The sequence below is a fragment of the Triticum dicoccoides genome, chromosome 3B, assembly GCF_002162155.2.
Source record: "Triticum dicoccoides isolate Atlit2015 ecotype Zavitan chromosome 3B, WEW_v2.0, whole genome shotgun sequence".
NCBI classification, from domain to species: Eukaryota; Viridiplantae; Streptophyta; class Magnoliopsida; order Poales; family Poaceae; genus Triticum; species Triticum dicoccoides.
The window spans coordinates 324,876,475-324,895,781 of record NC_041385.1 but is presented as its reverse complement, the minus strand read 5'-3'; the positions used below and the strand labels follow the sequence as shown (position 1 = coordinate 324,895,781).

The 19,307-nt window shown below is 48.4% G+C and overlaps 1 protein-coding gene and 1 long non-coding RNA gene across 14 annotated transcripts; one reads left to right on the top strand and one right to left on the bottom strand.

Moving 5' to 3' along the window:
• Positions 1-252: 252 nt before the first annotated feature.
• Positions 253-4,412, bottom strand: LOC119275991. Of its 13 annotated transcripts, none has more exons than XR_005136151.1 (5): positions 3,358-4,412; positions 3,216-3,274; positions 2,824-3,085; positions 2,435-2,645; positions 255-2,343 (listed from the first exon to the last, which is right to left on the bottom strand). It is a non-coding gene; the product is annotated as an uncharacterized LOC119275991 (long non-coding RNA). The 13 variants fall into 13 exon arrangements; XR_005136149.1 differs by having other exon boundaries at positions 2,824-3,274; positions 3,358-3,462; positions 3,759-4,412; XR_005136145.1 differs by having other exon boundaries at positions 256-2,343; positions 3,220-3,274.
• A 356-nt stretch (positions 4,413-4,768) lies between these two features.
• On the top strand, positions 4,769-18,329 carry LOC119275989 (serine/threonine-protein phosphatase PP1-like). Its single transcript, XM_037556926.1, has 4 exons — positions 4,769-5,073; positions 6,364-6,923; positions 7,001-7,192; positions 17,943-18,329. Exons 1-4 carry the CDS (start codon positions 4,872-4,874, stop codon positions 17,964-17,966), a joined length of 978 nt encoding a protein of 325 aa, XP_037412823.1. The 5' UTR covers positions 4,769-4,871; the 3' UTR covers positions 17,967-18,329.
• Positions 18,330-19,307: the final 978 nt, after the last annotated feature.

Sequence of the window (19,307 nt, the reverse complement as noted above, 5' to 3'; positions counted from 1 at the left end):
TGGACTCATGCACCATTCATACACTCTACCAAACACCAAAAAATGGGTCGACAAGGGAACTTTTGCTCTCATGCACCCTTCATACACCCTACCAAACGCACCCGTGTCAAGGCTCACATAATGCCAATTTTGATCCAAACAAAATGCCTATGACACAATGTCTCATTGAGCCATGGTTGCAACAATCCAAAGACCAAGAGTCTAGGGTAACTTATTGGACGGTAAAAATATTTATTTCCGAAGAACCACCATAAATTACTTGCTTACAAAGCTATTGCCAAAGATTGGGAAGCTCTAACATCTAACAAGACTATCTATGTAAATATTATTAGCATCATATTCTTACACATAAAAATGATACAAAGTTAACAAATAACTTTTCTATCCAAATATAGGTAACTGCCAATTGTTTCAAACAGATCAAATGGATCAACTAATGGAAAGATATTACATAGCTATTCACCTTGCTACTGTCATGTCAATCAAATATAGGTTTCCCACGTCATGGAGTTGTCCTCGTTTTTTACCCATGCCGATAGACCCTGTAGTCATTTGCTCCTCCCCCACTGCTCTAATGTTCAAGGTCCTCCTATACACTCGCTTCTCGCATTCTTTCAAGTCATTTGAAACTCCAGGAGTTGGCATATACTTTCAAGCTAAAATTGATACTCGGTTATGTTACATGAAAATGCCATCCATTCTTCATGCTTGTTTAATGCACAGTTGTTAGCAGTCCACATTCTTCTCTGGGCTGGTCACATATCTACTATTAAATTGTCAGCTATTACTTACACATATAAAAGTTAAACAAAGAATAATAAATTTAATCATGACAAAGTAAGCGCAAGTCAGGCTCATTAGACATGATTTATAAATCCTTCGGTACACATCACTTATGCCTTTCGGCAGCTAGAATGTTTCTGTGATGCTGTAGCTACATTAACATAGCACATTATACTAAGTAGAGACAATTTTTTTTAAGAAATTCAGAAGTCTAAGCACCACACAGTGCTACTCATATTTTCATACACAAATCTACTAACCTATTCAGCCTTTTGTTATGCATACAACCTACATGATAGTTACTTCCTAACTCACTTACTTGATGCCACCTCCTAGATCGTCTTTTCCCTATACCTATGGCAGTGACACGGGTTGACTAACTACGTCAAACATGTAAATTAGGATCCTAGTGTATATCAACCCGCTTTGTTAGCTTCTCAATTATATCATTAAATCACTTTTCTTCTTATTCCTCCACCCACTATCTTCACTTATCGAATCAAATCCCATCACTGCAATCAAGGACACATCCAACTCACAATCAAAATTCAGTACACAGATTTCAGTACCTTCAGAATTTGTTTATGATGAATATCAAATATAAGTAGTTCCCATTAAAGAAAGTTAATGACAAGGTACGTCATGTTATATTTCACAATGAAGGTACATATACCAGAAATAAGGCAATAAATAAAAGGAAACAACCGCTAATTTGTCACCAATTTTAAGATGTTTTGATCTATGTATTCACTTGTTCTTCCGAATAAAGGATTGTCATTTCATAAATTTGATGGAGGCAAATAATATACATTTACAATCTTATTTTCCTATGCAAAACAATATTCACTTATGCATGGCACAATCTAAATCAAATAGCTTGAACTTGAGACTTGATGGTCATTGTGATATGACCTGGTTAACATATACGTGAAAGCAAAATAACGAGCTCTTTGATGTAATTCCTCCTAGCTACCAGACATGGCAAAAACACTTTTAAGTCCACGGCCATGAGTCCATGACAATTTTTGAAGTGTATGTGCTTATTTAGGGCCTGAAACAACCAGTGTTACGAGTTGTGGATGCACATGATACAAGCATAAAGAAACATGGCGTTGCAGCCTTCGGCATGGAACGGCCCGTGGCAACACACTTAGTTAGCAGTTCATCTCATCAACATTGACCAAGAAGTAGCAAATCTTATACATACAAAGTAGCTGGGATGCGATCATCTTGTCGTTGTGCAGCAACCAACAAAGCATCATTTATCGACTTATAGTAGATGCCAATCACCTTTATAGAATGTCGGCATAAACATTCCCATATGATCTAAATATCCGCAATTGCATGATCCTTTAAACTTGTTATGTAGGGCCTAGCTTCAAGTTTGGTCAAATATTTGGCACACATGCATAACTTCATATTCAGTTTCACTGATGCACCTACACAAAACCAAGGACATTGATTTGTAAAACTCATCTTCAAACTTTTTCTATATTGCGCTTGTATAAATTTTGTAGCCTTCAATCTCGTGAGGATGCCCCCATTGTTTTTTCTTCGTTTCTGTCGACACAAACGAGCAATGGTTAAGGTGCCAGAAATGCATAATAAAAAACTGTATATTGTACACCTCGCTGATCCTAAAATTATTTACTTTGAGATTCTTGATGAAATTCATAAGAACTGGATTGATCTCACTATGTGAGTTCCACTGCCTGGTCTCTTCACGACTTGCACACAAGGGGTGATTATGCTCGTTGCTGAATATGCTCACCTATCAACCATGATCTGCCGTGCGGAGGAGACGCATCCTTGCCTTGCACTCTGTTTTGCACGAAAAAAAAATTCTCTTTTTCCCTCTTACCCTGCAGTGCGCACTGAAAGCTAAGCAAGACAATGACAACCCTACTGTCTAAAATATAAATGCCAAAAAATTTCCAAGCATGACAAAAATTCAAGCACACGACCATCATGGAGTAGCTGGAGCAACAAGAAGCATGCGGTTGTACTACAATTTTAAGCAGGACACTATATGTTACTGACCTGGCACCAGCACACAATTTTGTGCATCAACTGGTGATGTGCACCTCCCCATCTTGGTTTTCCATGACAAATTCTGAAACTATTCTCCCAAGTGAATAGCTTGTACTATCCGTACGCTTATTCGCATGATTCAAACGACATGCCTTTTACAAGTGCAAAAGTGTCGGGCGTGTGCTTGCCTTCAGAATTTAGAATACATATTTCAATTGAGCTCAGCTTGCTCGGGGTTACTCTAGCCGCAAGTCCAGTCTAAAGCCAGTTCCTGAACCAAAGTATCAACCGTCAGATCATGTCAAAAATATTCTTCCAAATCGTTGAAGCCAATGGGAAATATTCATGATTATAGTCTGTGCCGTCTATGTGGTGATATCTTGAATCATAATAAGTATCACCTACTATTTCTGAAGGACAAGTTCGCTCATATGCGGTCATCGAGTCCGACAGAAACGAGCTGCAAATTTCAATCAAGATATCCATATGGGCGAACTTGGAACTGAATTTTAGCAGAGAGGAAAAGGGGAGAGGAGCACTCACCTGTCAGGTTCCATGACATTTGTCGAATCAACAACATTGCAAGCCAAGATATGCACTCATTGTTCTGAAAATCTGCAGAACAGATCATGAAACATCAAGTGTACCCTGCATACAAAACAAGTCCAAGATCAATACATATGTAAAATTGAGAGCCACCAAATCTGATTCAAACACAAAAAAACAAGGGAGAGTTTATGCTATCCAGCTAGTCCACGGCCAGCACCACCCCTCCTCCGCTCATGAAGCACAGGGCGAGAGGCACAGGATAGTGGGATACCATAAGCAGCACCAGCCCACCGCAGCTCGACGACCCGCAACCATCACCAACAGAAGCACTCACGTGAGGAGACACGAGGGGGCGAACAGAGGAGGAGAATCCATGAGGAGAGGCCGCAACCTACGTTGAACGGAAGGCGAGCGACGCGGGATCGAGGGATGGAGCAGCAGGAGCCTGGGCTAGTTGATGTGCTCTCGTGCAGTGGCGATCTCGTACCTCGGCGGCGGCGAATGGCTTCATGATGAGGTCCGCAATGAAGGCGGCATCGGCTCCTCTCATACCTCCGCGGCGGCGAACGACACCGTGATGAGGTCCGGCGGAGGCTCCTCTCGGATGTCGGCGGCGACAATCTCGTACCTCAGTGGCGGGCGAATGGTACAGAAACACATGTGTAGACTGAATGGAGTTCGGCGGTGAGATTATTTGGCAGCCAGATCTCTTCAGCATACTTGGGATTGAAACCGCCGCCGCGGCGGCTTCTTCCCTCGGACGGGCGGCAACGACGTCTCCCGGAGTTCGGCGGCGGCGATCCCGTACGTCGGCGGCAGGGATTCAAACCGCCCTGCCCTGGAGACGCGACGACGGCGTCTCCCCTTGGACGGCGGCGGCGGCAACGAACGACTTTGTACGTGGGCCGCGGCAATGAAGCGTCGGCGGCAAGGGTCGGAAGAGTCGGCGGCAGAGAGATCGTAGATCGCGGCATCGAAGGAGGGACTTCGATCCCTGGGATGGGATCGAGAGGAGCGGATTTTCTGCAGTGATGGAGTTTTTTTATGCGTTTGTACGGGGGCAGCGGAGACGAGAAAAAAACAGTGAAATAAAACAAAAGAAAATGATGGGACGAAAATAAACTGTGGATACTATTCACCAATTCAAACATTAGAAATAGAGATTTACCTGAAAAATATAGTTTTGTTAAAGCACATCTAGATGTGCCATAAGTCATCTGAGTCCTACATTATTGATCTTACGCGGAGATTTGTGTGAGAATTTTCTTTTCTATGTTTGTTTTTTTTGCTTGATTAAGTCGCTTAGACATGCTGGCGTAGAAAAAAAATATAAACAACCTAATTACCACACCCTAAAAAAACCATTTTTACCACGTTCGTTAAAAAAACCATACCAATCCCGACCACCTCCTCCTCCATTTTTTTTTCCGAGAGTACCCTCCTCCATTTCTAATCCTCCTCGCACTTCCGTCGTCGTCTAGGGATCGAGCCGGCGGAGAGCGGTGAGGATGATGATGACGCGGGCATCGATGGGCGCCATGGATGGGGCCGCGTTGGATGAGGTGGTTCGGCGGCTCGTCGAAGGGGGCCGCGGCGGGCGCCAGGTCCAGCTGTCGGAGGCGGAGATCCGCCAGCTCTGCGTCGAGGCCAAAAGGGTGCTCCTCTCGCAGCCCAACCTCCTGCGCATTCCCGCGCCCGTCAAGATCTGCGGTGAGCACCGGCCTCAAGGCCCCTCCACTACCCTCTGATTCGGGCATACCATACCGCGCGCCCTCCTCTTTGTGGCGCATTTGCGCATTTGGGCCGTATATGCCTGACTCCCAGAGGTGGATTATTTATGTTCGATTTTTCCCGATGTCTGGCGCGTACGGTTGATTTGGGGTATTGACTGTTGAGGACCCGGTAACGTTTTTTGTAAGAACAAGTATACTCTGTTGAAATATTGACATAGGTATGATGTCTGAAATTTAGGAATCTGAAATGTCCAATTTAAGAATCTTGGGCCATGTTCTTGCAGCGTGGTCAATGGCCAGAGTTGGTAGTCTGTGCTCTATGGGTACACTTGATAAGTGGTTTAAATTTTAGGATGATAAGTGGTTTAAATTTGAAATGTCCAATTGGAAGGATCTACTACTGACATAACCCTAATAATTGCTAAAAGGTAGGTAAAGGTAGACAACGATATTCTTCTACCCTTTATTGACAGGGTCAGCCCCTTTATATATAGTACACAAGACTTGACCGAGAGGCCGGTAAGTCTATCACAAGTCTAATCCAACTGCTAAACTGATTGGACTCTTTCCTAACAAAGTTTTTTCGTGAATACACAGGTTGCATATCTTTCCATTGATAGAAGGGTAGAATAGTACAAATGGGCGTCCCTCAGCTACGTGCCAAATGCATAAACCTCTTGACACTTCATCTGTGTGTGCTACCCTATGTCATGACAATTATGACTTTGTTGTTTGATGACTGTGTTTGTTATGTGTACCACAACTATTTCAAGAATTTGCATTCTTAAAGTTACTGACACGATGATCATTTTGTTTCAATGTAGTGAGTAATTTTTTTTCTTTGTAAGTTTTTTCTGTAAGACTCAAGTGCTTACTTGGTATCAAAATGATTTTTTAATACCATAATAATAGGTTATTCATATCTTTATTCTGTTGTTTTCATTCTGAAAGGCAGTGATGCCCAACAGAACCCTATTCTTTTAATACCTTTATGAAAATCAGGTCGGTTATTTAACATTCTCAGAATAAGGACCGTCGTAAAACTGTGCACCACTTGTTGTACAAAACCCCCTTTCCATCTTTAGGAAGTACAAGTAGACTAGGTGCACACATTTGGTTGAATTCGTTATGAAATCTCTTATACATATTTTTGTTGTCCTTGGCCATCTCTCCATATTTGGACTTGTCACCTGGGATCATATTTCATCCTTTTGTTACGTTTCGGAATCTGTCATTATAGAACATTCTTCCCTTTTGCCTTGTATAGGTGATATCCATGGTCAGTTTGTTGATCTTCTGAGGCTGTTCGATTTGGGTGGCTACCCTCCAACTTCGACTTATCTTTTCCTTGGAGACTACGTGGATAGAGGCAAACAAAGCTTGGAAACCATATGTCTGCTTCTGGCGTATAAAGTGAAGTACCCTGATAAGGTTTTCCTGTTGAGAGGAAACCATGAAGATGCAAAAATTAACAGAGTTTATGGTTTCTATGATGAATGCAAGAGGAGATTCAATGTTCGTCTGTGGAAGATATTCTGTGATTGCTTCAATTGCTTGCCTATGGCAGCGCTTATTGATGATAAGATATTCTGTATGCATGGTGGCCTCTCACCTGAATTGAATAGCTTAGATCAAATTAAGGATATTGAGAGGCCTGTTGAAATTCCTGACTATGGTCTTCTATGTGATTTGCTTTGGTCTGATCCTAGTTCTGACACACAAGGGTGGGGGGAGAGTGACAGAGGTGTTGCTTGTACTTTCGGTGCGGATAAGCTTGTAGAATTTTTGGAGAAGAATGATCTTGACCTCATTTGCCGAGCTCATCAGGTAGGCGGAAATTGCTCTACTTTACTTTTATCTTATTCATCATGGCATTTATATGACTGAAGCATGAATGTCCTCAGGTGGTAGAGGATGGCTATGAGTTCTTTGCAGAAAGGAGATTAGTCACCATCTTTTCAGCTCCAAACTACTGTGGAGAATTCGATAATGCGGGTGCTTTGTTAAGCATAGATGAAAGCTTAATGTGTTCTTTCCAGATCTTGAAGCCAAAAGAAACAGGAGCACCACATTCAAGAAAACCAATTTCAAACAAGGTAAATAATCAGGCTTCAGTTGGTTTCCCTTTCATGACCCAATATATTGGACAAGTGACAGATAGGCCATCAGTGAGTTGTTCTTGTTTGAACTACAATTCATGAAAAATGCATTTTATCTATATCTATCTATACCTCTATCAACCTCTATGTACAAATATAAAAAGATCCAATTAATGGACCATGTCAATCCAACGACCTAGATTGCTCCAATGGTGAGTGCTCAACATGTTTAGCATGCAATTAATATCATACATGTCTGTACTAATCACATAATTAACGCATATTTGATATCCTACCTAATATAAACGTGCAATTAATTTCCATCCTAATATTAACGGGCATTGCACGTACGCATTTACTAGTTAGTATAAACTAGAGAGATACGCGCGCCCTACCGCGCGAGTTTTCTTTTGGGCGTGATTTTTTTTCCAGGCTCCTATGGCTGGTTGGTTCTTCGTGGGTTTCTTCAGTTATTATTCGCCCTACAAAACAGTTAAGCATGAACATTGTAAATCCTTTCTTCCTATTACAAATAAGAACAACAAATTCAGATGAATTCCACACGTACACACGACCACCCTTCTCCGACCCACTTACAGCCAACTTCTTTTCTACTGTGGATTTTACAGCAGCTGCACCGGCCCTGGATATAATGCAGTACATCTCCAGAGCATTATAACAAGGCCACTCACAGATTAAGAAATGCTAAATTATCTAAGCTAGACCTTTTATTATTCTTTGGTGGATCATCCTCCTTCACTGACTCTGATGTATCATCAACATGTTCATTCTGCGTCTAGGTTTCCTGTAAATAACAACATATGTATAAGAGCAGATGAGCTTCAGACGAACTGGAAATCTGGCGTGGACACAGTTCAAAAGGTAATGAAGGGAAAGTCACCAGCACATCCTTTGCTGGCGTAAAGACACGTTCAGGGAGCTCATGGCGCTGGCTAGCAGCGCCAGAAGCTTCAGCAGCCACTCCATCTACACACAATCATCATAAAACAAACAATTTTAGAACCACAAAATGCACCAAATTCAAAAGGAATCGCCTAGAGCTACCTACCAAGATGAGCAGGCAATTCCGCTGCAGCACCGGTACAGGAAGAACTGCTGCCTGCAACGAAATCGTGTTACATAGATCCACCCACTGGGAAGAACTTGCGAACCTAGAAAGTCAAGGCATCCTTATCTCTCCTAAAGGAATATCGTGGCACGGTCACTTCGACGACATATTTCCTAACAACCAGAGCCATGATCTCCGGCGGCATAACTGAACAATTGCCCTTCCTGGACGACCATGTTAAAGCATAGAGAAACAAAACACAAAGGGGATAAAATAAATGAATCTCAATACACATACCAATAAAACTGGACTAATTAGGAAAATAGTCGCATGAAAACGACATATAGCAGTTTGGCTACAAATGACAGTAATACATAAGAAAAACAAATCTATAAATCTATGTTAACTTAGACCCATCAATTCCACTACCAGGCCATACAATCTTTTCTTCTTGATCGAAGATAACCAATGAGACAGCACAAGTAAAGTACATGTTTAGCAATGCTGGCAGCACCGAAGCTAACAGTAAGGCTCGCTCAGAGCCAGACATAAAACAACTATACATATACATAACTGGATATACCAAACATATGCATGCTTCAGCAAGACATCAACCAAAACGACTTCAAATAACCATTTGAACCTCCTACCAAGCAACACGAACCATGATTTTTACCTAAGAGCAAGCATAGTTACATCGTGGACTGCAGTTGCAGCAAGACAAAATGATAATGCCATAGAATCTTCAACCAGACGTAATAAAAGCCCTCGAAAAACACCACCACCATAAAACAGACACTTCACAGCAACATCACAGAGCCCACCCCCAAGCATTTGCTGAATAATCTACCTAAACACAGAAACAACAACCTAAATAAACCACAGACAAATCTTCTTTCTGTAAAAGGAGTGCATGACAACAAAAAAACACATAAACCGAACCTACCACAGACCCAACAACACTCTGACCGTTGAAGAAGAACAAAAGCAACCATTAAACCATAACAACAACAAACAACAACAAAGCCTTTAGTCCCAAACAAGTTGGGGTAGGCTAGAGGTGAAACCTATAAAGATCTCGCGACTAACTCATGGCTCTGGCACATGGATAGCAAGCTTCCACGCACCCTTGTCCATAGCTAGTTCTTTGGTCATACTCCAATCCTTCAGGTCTCTCTTAACGGACTCCTCCCATGTCAAGTTCGGTCTACCCTGACCTCTCAACATTCTCCGCAAGCTTTAGCCGTCCGCTATGCACTGGAGCTTCTGGAGGCCTACGCTGAATATGCCCAAACCATCTCAGACGATGTTGGACAAGCTTCTCTTCAATTGGCGCTACCCCAACTCTATCTCGTATATCATCATTCCGGACTCGATCCTTCCTCGTGTGGCCACACATCCATCTCAACATACGCATCTCCGCCACACCTAACTGTTGAACATGTCGCCTTTTAGTCGGCCAACACTCAGCGCCATACAACATTGCGGGTCGGACCGCTGTATAGAACTTGCCTTTTAGCTTTTGTGGCACTCTTTTATCACAGAGAATGCCAGAAGCTTGGCGCTACTTCATCCATCCGGCTTTGATCCGATGGTTCACGTCTTCATCAATACCCCCATCCTCCTCCAGCATTGACCCCAAATATCGAAAGGTGTCCTTCTGAGGCACCACCTGCCCATCAAGGCTAACCTCCTCACACCTAGTAGTACTGAAACAGCACATCATGTACTCGGTTTTAGTTCTACTAAGCCTAAACCCTTTCGATTCCAAGGTTTGCCTCTATAACTCTAACTTCTATTTACCCCCGTCTGACTATCGTCAACTAGAACCACATCATCCGCAAAGAGCATACACCATGGGATATCTCCCTGTATATCCCTTGTGACCTCATCCATCACCAAGGCAAAAAGATAAGGGCTCAAAGCTAACCCCTGATGCAGTCCTATCTTAATCGGGAAGTCATCAGTGTCGACATCACTTGTTCGAACACTTGTCACAACATTATCGTACATGTCCTTGATGAGGGTAATGTACTTTGCTGGGACTTTGTGTTTCTCCAAGGCCCACCACATGACATTCCACGGTATCTTATCATAGGCCTTCTCCAAGTCATTGAACACCATATGCAAGTTGGTAGGACTAGGGTTCCTACCAGCGTGGCTACGTAGGTTATAGGGATGAGGTGGAGGTGGACGAGGGCTGGAGTGGGCGCGCCAGCGAGTGGGCGCCGTCGCGGCTAGGGTTTAGGTGCGGCGGCGGTTGGCTGGTGTCGGCTAGGGTTCCGGCTCCTCAGGGAGCCGGGCAACAGAAGATGATAATATCTTTATTGCTTGATCTCAAACGATGTCTTACAACTAGTATTTATAACTTTAGCCTAAGATAACTTGCCTAAAATAACTTGCCTAAGATAACTTGTGGGTCAAGCCCCTAATACTAATGCCCGGTGGGCCTCTTTCTGGTATAGACCAAACCGGTCATAACATCTCTCCCCGCCTGCGCAAACAGCTCGTCCTCGAGCTGTAAGTCTGGATAGTGTTGGCGGAATTCTTCACGCTGCTCCCAAGTAGCCTCCTCCTTTGGAAGGCCTGCCCATTGAACGAGGATGAACCAGACGCCACGACGGAGCTGCGCCTGCAACACCTTTGCCGGCTCTGGAAGAATGCGACCATTGGCGATGGGAGGAAGTGCCGGTGGAGCCGCCGGTGGCTCGCCACGGAAAGGCTTGAGCAGCCCCACATGGAAGACGTCGTGGATGCGAGCGCGGGCTGGAAGCTGAAGACGATAGGCCACCTTCCCAATGCGCTCCAAGATAGGGAAGGGCCCGGCGTAGCGAGGGCCGAGCTTGCGCTTCGCGCGCGGGTCGAGTGACTGCGTAGAGCGGTGGAGAAGACGCAGCCACACCCAATCACCCACCGCGAACTCCGCCTCGCGATGATGATCGTCGTAGTAGTGCTTGGCCAGCTGCTGGGCCTGAAGGAGACGCTGACGAACCTCAGCAAGCATCTCGTCACGAGTGCGGATGAGGTCACCCGCAACCTCTGTCCGGGCTGTCTCCGGATCCATCGGAAGTATAGGTGGGGGTGGTCGACCATAGACCACCTCAAATGGCGTAGCGCGCAGGGCGGAGTGATAAGAGGTGTTGTAGCAGTACTCCGCCCAAGAGAGCCAGTTCACCCAAGCACGAGGCCAATCACCTGTCACACAACGCAAATACATGGCAATGACCTTGTTAACCACCTCGGACTGACCGTCCGTCTGAGGATGGAACGCCGTACTCAGGCGGAGCTGGACACCCGCCATCCTGAAGAGGTCGCGCCAGACATGGCCCGTGAACACTGGGTCTCGATCACTGGCGATCGAAGCAGGGAACCCGTGTAGACGGACGATGCCGTCGAAGAAGGCCCGGGCCACGGACGCCGCCGTGTATGGATGGCCGAGCGCTATGAAGTGGGCGTACTTGGAGAAGCGGTCGACCACCGTGAGGATGACTGACTTGCCGCCCACCTTGGGAAGGCTCTCAATGAAGTCCATGGATATATCCGCCCAGACCTGAGATGGCACCTCCAAGGGCTAGAGTAACCCGGCCGGCCTGACGGTCTCTGTCTTGTTGCGCTGGCATGTCTGACAAGACCGAACCTAGTCGCGGACCAGGGTGCGATCGCCAGGGATGTAGAAGACGGCGCGAAGATGATGGAGGGTTTTCTGCATACCCTCATGACCCGCCGAGTGGGCGAGCTGTAACACCTGGTGACGGAGATCATCCTGCGCCGGACAAAGACCCGTCGCCCATGGAGGAGCAGTCCGTCAGAGAAGTGCCAAGGCTCCTCCAGGTCGCCGGCCGTGAGCTGCTGCTGAAGACGGACGGCGTCGTCGGCCGTCGCAGTGGCGCGGCGAATGTCGGTGAAGAGGCCGAACGTCGGCCCGGAGCGGATGCACAGGGCTGCCCCGGCGGACTCGTCGGCGGAGGAAGCGAGGTCGGAGTCGCGACGGGACAGCGCGTCGGCCTGGCCGATACTCGACGGAGAAGTCGAAGCCGAAGAGCTTGCTGATCCACTGGTGCTGCGGCACGGTTGACAGCCGTTGGTCCAGCAAAAACTTCAGGCTGTAGTGGTCGGTGCGAATCTGGAAGGACCGTCCCCACAAGTACGGCCGCCAATGACGAACGACTTGTACAAGGCCAATGAGCTCCTGCTCATATGCCGCCAGCTTAAGATGACGCGGAGCGAAAGGCCAGCTGAAGAAGGCGAGGGGCCCATCGCCCTGATGAAGCACGGCGCTGAACCCTGCGCCCGAGGCGTCACAGTCCACCACGAACGGGCGGTCGAAGTCGGGCATCTGGAGGACGGGGCCCGTCGTGAGGGCCCCCTTGAGGGCCTTGAACGCCGTCGTCGCCTCGTCGTCCCAGGCGAAAGCGTCGCGGCGAAGCAACCGCGTGAGGGGCGTCGCGATGAGCCCGAACTCCCGGATAAATTTTCGGTAGTAGCCGGCGAGGCCGAGGAACCCGCAGAGAGCCCGCGGCGAGTGAGGCGTCGGCCATGCGGTGACGGCTGCCACCTTGTCGGCGTCCATAGCCACCCCGTCGGCCGAGATGACGTGGCCCAAGTAGGCCATCGAAGGCGTCCCGAATGAGCACTTCGAGCGCTTAAGGTGGAGGTGGTGCGCTCGAAGCTCGTTGAAGACGATGGCGATGTGCTGGAGGTGCTCGCCCCAAGACGCACTGTAGATTAGAGTATCATCAAAGAAAACGAGCACAAACCGGCGTAAGTAGGGCCGGAGGACGTCGTTCATCAGAGCCTGGAAGGTCGCCGGGGCATTGGTGAGGCCAAAGGGCATCACCACGAACTCGAAGTGGCCGTGATGAGTCCGAAACGCCGTCTTGGCGATGTCATCCGGGTGCATGCGCACCTGGTGGTACCCCGACCGGAGGTCGAGTTTGGTGAAGAAGCGCGCCCCGTGGAGCTCATCGAGGAGCTCGTCGACCACCGGAATAGGGAACTTGTCCCTAAGTGTGACAACATTAAGGGCACGGTAGTCGATGCAGAAACGCCATGTGCCGTCTGACTTCCTGACGAGAAGCACCGGCGCGGTAAATGGCGAAGTGGAGAGCCGGATTATGCCTACCGCGAGCATGAGCGCACACTGCCACTCCAACTCATCCTTCTGCAACTGTGGGTAGCGGTAAGGCCGTACCGCCATCGGCGTAGAGCCTGGCAGAAGATGTATACGGTGATCGTGCGGGCGGGCGGCAGCCCCTGTGGCTCGGTGAAGATGTCCGCGTACTGCTGGAGGAGGCTCTCCAATAGTGGGTGCTCGGCCGTGGCGGTGGTCGCGGCCAGCTGGAGTGGAGTGGTTGGGGCGGCACCCCCAATGCCGTCCCACCAAATGCGGCGGCCCAACCGCCAGAAGGTCATCGTCAGCACGTCGAAATCCCATAGAATAGGACCAAGAGTGCGCAGGAAGTCGACGCCGAGGATGAAGTCGAAGCAGCCCAAGTCGATGCCGGCGCAGGTGATGGTGAAGTGCTCGTCGCCGATAGTGATGGGCATGTCGCGGGCGAGCCCGTGGCAGCGGAGACGGTCGCCATTAGCGACTGTGACTCGCAAATGCTCACCGCCGGTTGGCTGTAATGCAAGGCGCCGCATGGTGGTCTCTGGCAGGAAGTTATGCGTGGACCCTGTATCCATGAGGGCCACCAGGCGCTCGCCCTGGATCATGACCGGTAAGAGCATCGTCCGTTCATCACGGATGCCGGCCAGCGCGTGTAGGGACACCACGAGGGCGGTGGCCGGGTCGGGTGCGGGTGCCGCTGCGGGCTCCGCAAGGGCTGGAGCGCCGAGGCCATCCTCCAGTGTGTCTTCCTCAGTCTCGTCCGTCGTCTCCAAGTAGAAGAGGCGGGGACAGACATGGCCCGGTGCATAGGGCGCATCACAGTTGAAGCACAAGCCCAGGCGCCGGCGTTCCAACTGTTCGGCCTGAGTGAGGCGCCTGAATGGCCGCGTCGGTGCCGGGGTGGGTGCCGGGGCGGCTGTGGACAGTGCCGGAGACAGCTGGGGAAGCTGTCGGCCCCCATGTGGCGCGGATGGACGCGTTAAGGCCTGGGCGCGCTGCTCGAACGCCCGGGCATAGTACATGGCCGTCTGAAGGTCTTGGGGCCCCTTCATCTCGACATCCACGCGGATGTGGTCAGGAAGGCCGCCGATGAAAAGCCCGCTGTAAGGCCGTCACACCGGGCGCGTGGCACGCCAGGGCCTGGAAGCGGTCGGCGAAGTCTTGCACCGTGGAGGTGAACGGCAGGCGGCCAAACTCGGCCAAGCGGCTCCCGCGGACCGGTGGCCCGAAACGAAGAAGGCACAGCTCTCGGAAACGATCCCACAGGGGCATGCCGCCCTCGTCCTGCTCGAGGGCGTAGTACCATGTCTGGGCGGCCCCGCGAAGATGGTAGGAAGCCAGCCAAGTACGCTTTGACGCGGGTGTGCGCTGTCCGCGGAAGAACTGGTCACACTGGTTGAGCCAGTTAAGCGGGTCGTCAGAGCCGTCGTATGTGGCGAAGTCGATCTTGGCGAACCGGGGCGGCTCCTGGTGTGGCGCGCCCTGGCCCACTGCCTCGGCGGTGCGTAGGGCGGATGATGGTGCACCGTGGTGGCGGCCACTGTGGCCAAGGCGGCGGTGCGGCCGCCGGGGCGGGGAGCGCCGGGTAGCCTCCGGTGATGGCCCCCGATACCGAGTACCACGGCAGCGCCTGCGGACCCGCGACCATGGCTGGATGGAGTGGTGGAGGCGGCCCGTACGGACTTGCCAGGTAGAGGCGGATGCCCTGGACCGCGGCGACTAGGTCGTTGAGGACGCCGGCCATTGCCTCCTGTGTGAACTGCTGCGGCTGCGGGGGAGGTGACGGCGGCGGCGTATGTTGGACGGGGGCCGGTGGCCGCCCGTGGCCTGGCGCGGTGCCGGGCGCCGGGAGGGTCGGCGCCGAGAGCGACGCCGTGGCGCCCGCCGAGAGCGAGGCCGTGACGCCAGGCGCGGAAGCGGCGGCGGTGGAGGAGTTGGCGGCAGCGGCGGTGGTGGAGTTGACGGGCAGCGGCGGCGGTGGCGGAATTGGAGGTGGCGAAGACATGGTCGAAACCCGGGTACCTGATACCAAATTGGTAGGACTAGGGTTCCTACCAGTGCGGCTACGTAGGTTATAGGGATGAGGTGGAGGTGGACGAGGGCTGGAGCGGGCGCGCCGGCGAGTGGGCGCCGTCGCGGCTAGGGTTTAGGTGCGGCGGCGGTTGGCTGGTGTCGGCTAGGGTTCCGGCTCCTCAGGGAGCCGGGCAACAGAAGATGATAATATCTTTATTGCTTGATATCAAACGATGTCTTACAAGTAGTATTTATAACTTTAGCCTAAGATAACTTGCCTAAAATAACTTGCCTAAGATAACTTGTGGGTCAAGCCCCTAATACTAATGCCCGGTGGGCCTCTTTTTGTATAGACCAAACCGGTCATAACACAAGTCCTTCTTTTGCTCCCTGTATCTCTCCATAAGTTGTCTTACCAAGAAAATGGCTTCCATGGTCGACCTCCTAGGCATGAAACCAAACTGATTTTTGGTCACGCTTGTCATTCTTCTTAAGCGGTGCTCAATGGCTCTCTCCCATAGCTTCATTGTATGGCTCATCAGCTTAATTCCACGATAATTAGTACAACTCCGAACATCCCCCCGTTCTTGAAGGTTGGTACTAATAATACTCCGTCTCCATTCTTCTGGCATCTTGTTTGCCCGAAAACTGAGGTTGAAAAGCTTGGTTAGCCATACTATCGCTATGTCCCCAAGGCCTTGACTCCTGGATTCGTCGCACAAAACGCATGCTGGTCTCATTAAAGGAGTCGTCCAGTTCAATGGTAGAACTCTCATTCCCCTAAGAAAAAATTACTAAACACAACCAAAGGCCCTATCAATATAAAACAAAAACCCCTTACAACATCATAAGGCTAACCCGCCAAACATCCCTAGATAACCATCTTATTTAGGATAATAACAAAAACTATCTCACACCACCAATCTGAACAACGATGAGGACAAAGGATCCCCCGCTCCAGCACTCACATGCGACCCCCAAACATGCAATCCACACACATGTAACACCTGATGGAGCATGAGGCAAAGAGACGTAATTCTTCCGGAGTTGTGTAGCGCGTGGTGTGTGCGTGTGTTAAGTTAAGTGGGGTCTTGGCTATTTGGTCAGGTTGGACTGGAGAAGAAGGTAAGAATTGAAGGAATTGAGAATTTCCCCATCTGCTTCTATCTCTCGTGTCTCTGTTCTTCTCTCTGCTCTTGAGTTTTCCCCCAAATTCACGTATCTCTGAGTTCTAGCTCACGCCTCGATCTCGCAACAGCAACGGGCGTGACAAGACACCACAAATGAGTCCCAATCACAAAAATCAAACCGGCAACAACCAAAAAGAATGAAAACAATAACAAACCTCCGAACATAGAGAAGAAGAGCGATGCAGACGATGCAAATCCACGAGTCGAGACAACCGATGCAGGGGAAGAAGATAATACCAGCGCAGGATCCGGCCCCTCATCAAAGAGGCAGCGATCGAACCCACAAGCCGCCGCCACCGCCCGCTAAAGGAAGGAACCAGCACCGCCGGCCCCCTCACCCAAATCCAAAGAAGAGAATAAATGGTTGCAGCCCCAATAGGAAAAGAAAGAGGGGGCACCGACACGTACACAGGAAGGCACACACAGCCACTACGAATCCATCCGAACCGACCAAAGAGTCGACACGACCGTATCAGACACATACAAACGGGCCCCACAATACAGCCCACATCCCCTGGCAGTCCACACGCAGCTAATCTGTACAACACGGACACATGGACCCAACTGCCATATGACCCGGTTCACACCCTGTCAAACGTTGACCCACACAGCTTTCACACCACCGATTCACCAGGAGCCTCACAATCCTGGGAGCTTAGAATCTGTACTGATATCTTGAGAATCATTCTCCCATTTGCTATTTTATTTGGACAAGTCTATATGCTTGTCAATTCGGCAGGAAAATATTTGGAAACCTGGAAGTGGCCCATACGATAATTTCCTAGATACTGGGCCTAAGGGCATCTCCGATGGGGAGGCGCTTATTTGGACGCTTGGGCAATAAAGAAAAATAATTAAGAACGTAGTGTCGGTACAGGAGTCCGTTTCTTCAATGCAGCATCGCTTAATTGAGCGCTAACATAGTTGATTTTTCCGTCCAGAAAAAGTGCAGCGTTTGTTGAAAAGTCTTATGAGAAAAAACAAATAGGGGACCAAGAGTCGGACGACTGGCTTGGCAGCGACGCCTGCCTAAATCCCGGGATCGAACAGGATGGAGCCAAAACGGCCAGGAATAACATCCTAGCGCCTGGGCTAAGAGCCAGCGTTGTAGATGCCTAAAGAGGTCTGAAATTACTACGTACTCCCTCCGTCCCACAGTATAATACGTTTTTAAACGTCTTATATGGTGGGACGGAGGGAGTGCATGTTTGCATGCATTGGGTGTAACATATGACGAGAACGGGGCTACTTGCATATGACAAGAACGTGGCCAGTGTTTTCTTTTTTTGTGTACTTAATTCCTAACCGGCTAAAGCATGATGAAGTTTACTACTGTAGTCCTTAAATTTTGCCCTTCCTTGACAGGCACCGACAGTGGACAATGCTTAACTTGTATTCAGTCACATCGTCATGATTGTTGTCAGCTCGAAGGGGGTGATCTTATATCCCAGATCCACCAGGGCATGACATTAGAAGCATTCTTCAGCCTGGTTCTCTTACGTTCTCCGCTACTTGCTCGCGGCACTGCATTCTTGTGGATGCAGTTGTTTTGTTTTTGTTCGTTTCTTTGCTTGATTGCTGTGTGCTCTATGTTTGAGCTGAGAATATAGTTATGTAGTCATAACCGTGCCATCTATGGCACCTACGTAAAAAAGAAAGGGATTGAGTTAACTATGCATGTAAATTTACGACGAGTGAAGTGAAGTTGATGTCAGGTCATCATTTGAAAATCGGGTCACGTCTTCAGTTTCCTGGTCTGTTACTGCAAAACTACGTTCTCCGTTCGGAAATATACTCGGAAGTACTTTTCTTTTACGAAAAGGATCATATCTATTTCACTGGAAGTACAAAGCATTAAACAATAAAATAAGAACAGCACGTTACAACCCTCAACTTGCCACTCGGTTTAGGTTTCAACCCTCAGCTCTAAAAACGGTTATCCTACACTTTTTTTTGAAAAGAACATAGAAACTTTATTCATTTGCAGTAACAAGTACGAGAATAAGTAAATACCATCCTTTTTCCTATCAACATCTCTCTATCTGATAGTAAATATTGCTTTCAATCGATTTGGCACTAGGTCATTAAAGTATGGATATGCCATATAATATTTCACTCGAGGGTTCCTCAAACCAGTTCAAAGATGAAGAAAATCTAGCTAACTTAGCAAGTTCATGTACGATCATATTTGCTTTTCTATTACAATGCTCAAATTTAGTAATGGAAAAGTCACATGCTAAAAAGTAACAATCGTCAAACACTGCCGCCACTGTACTAGATGACCATCCTCCATTGTTCATGGTTTCGATAACCTCCATTACCTGAGTTAATAACTAATCGGTTACAGCCCGCCCTTTGAGTAATAGATAGACCACAGCCCGCCCTTTGAGCAATAGATAGATCATATCGAAGCGCCACCAATCAATTTTTCAATTCCCCTTGTAATGAATTTTCCTTTATCATCTCTCAAAATTGCACCAGCTGTGTCCCTGAGCCGGTCATGATCAAAAGAGGCATCCACATTAAGTTTTACAAACCCCCTTGGAGGTTGGCCAACCTCCTCTTTTCATCGTAGCCTTTGGTGATATAGCCAAAACATAGTTCAATGGAATTGCATGAATTTTCATGAAAATCTGGTTAGCATCTTGGGTTTTCTCTTTATGGGTCAGTTTTCGCCTCTACCATCATAAATATCAAGTTGAAATTGCAATTAATTCACAGACGTTCCGA

What these genes read in the sequence shown, in the direction of transcription:
- LOC119275989 (XM_037556926.1), top strand. Translation starts at nt 4,872, where the DNA reads ATGATGATGACGCGGGCATCGATGGGCGCCATGGATGGGGCCGCGTTG. An exon ending in CGCGCCCGTCAAGATCTGCG is followed by an intron (nt 5,074 to 6,363) that starts GTGAGCACCGGC and finishes TGCCTTGTATAG; the next exon opens with GTGATATCCATGGTCAGTTT. An exon ending in GAAAACCAATTTCAAACAAG is followed by an intron (nt 7,193 to 17,942) that starts GTAAATAATCAG and finishes CTTCCTTGACAG; the next exon opens with GCACCGACAGTGGACAATGC.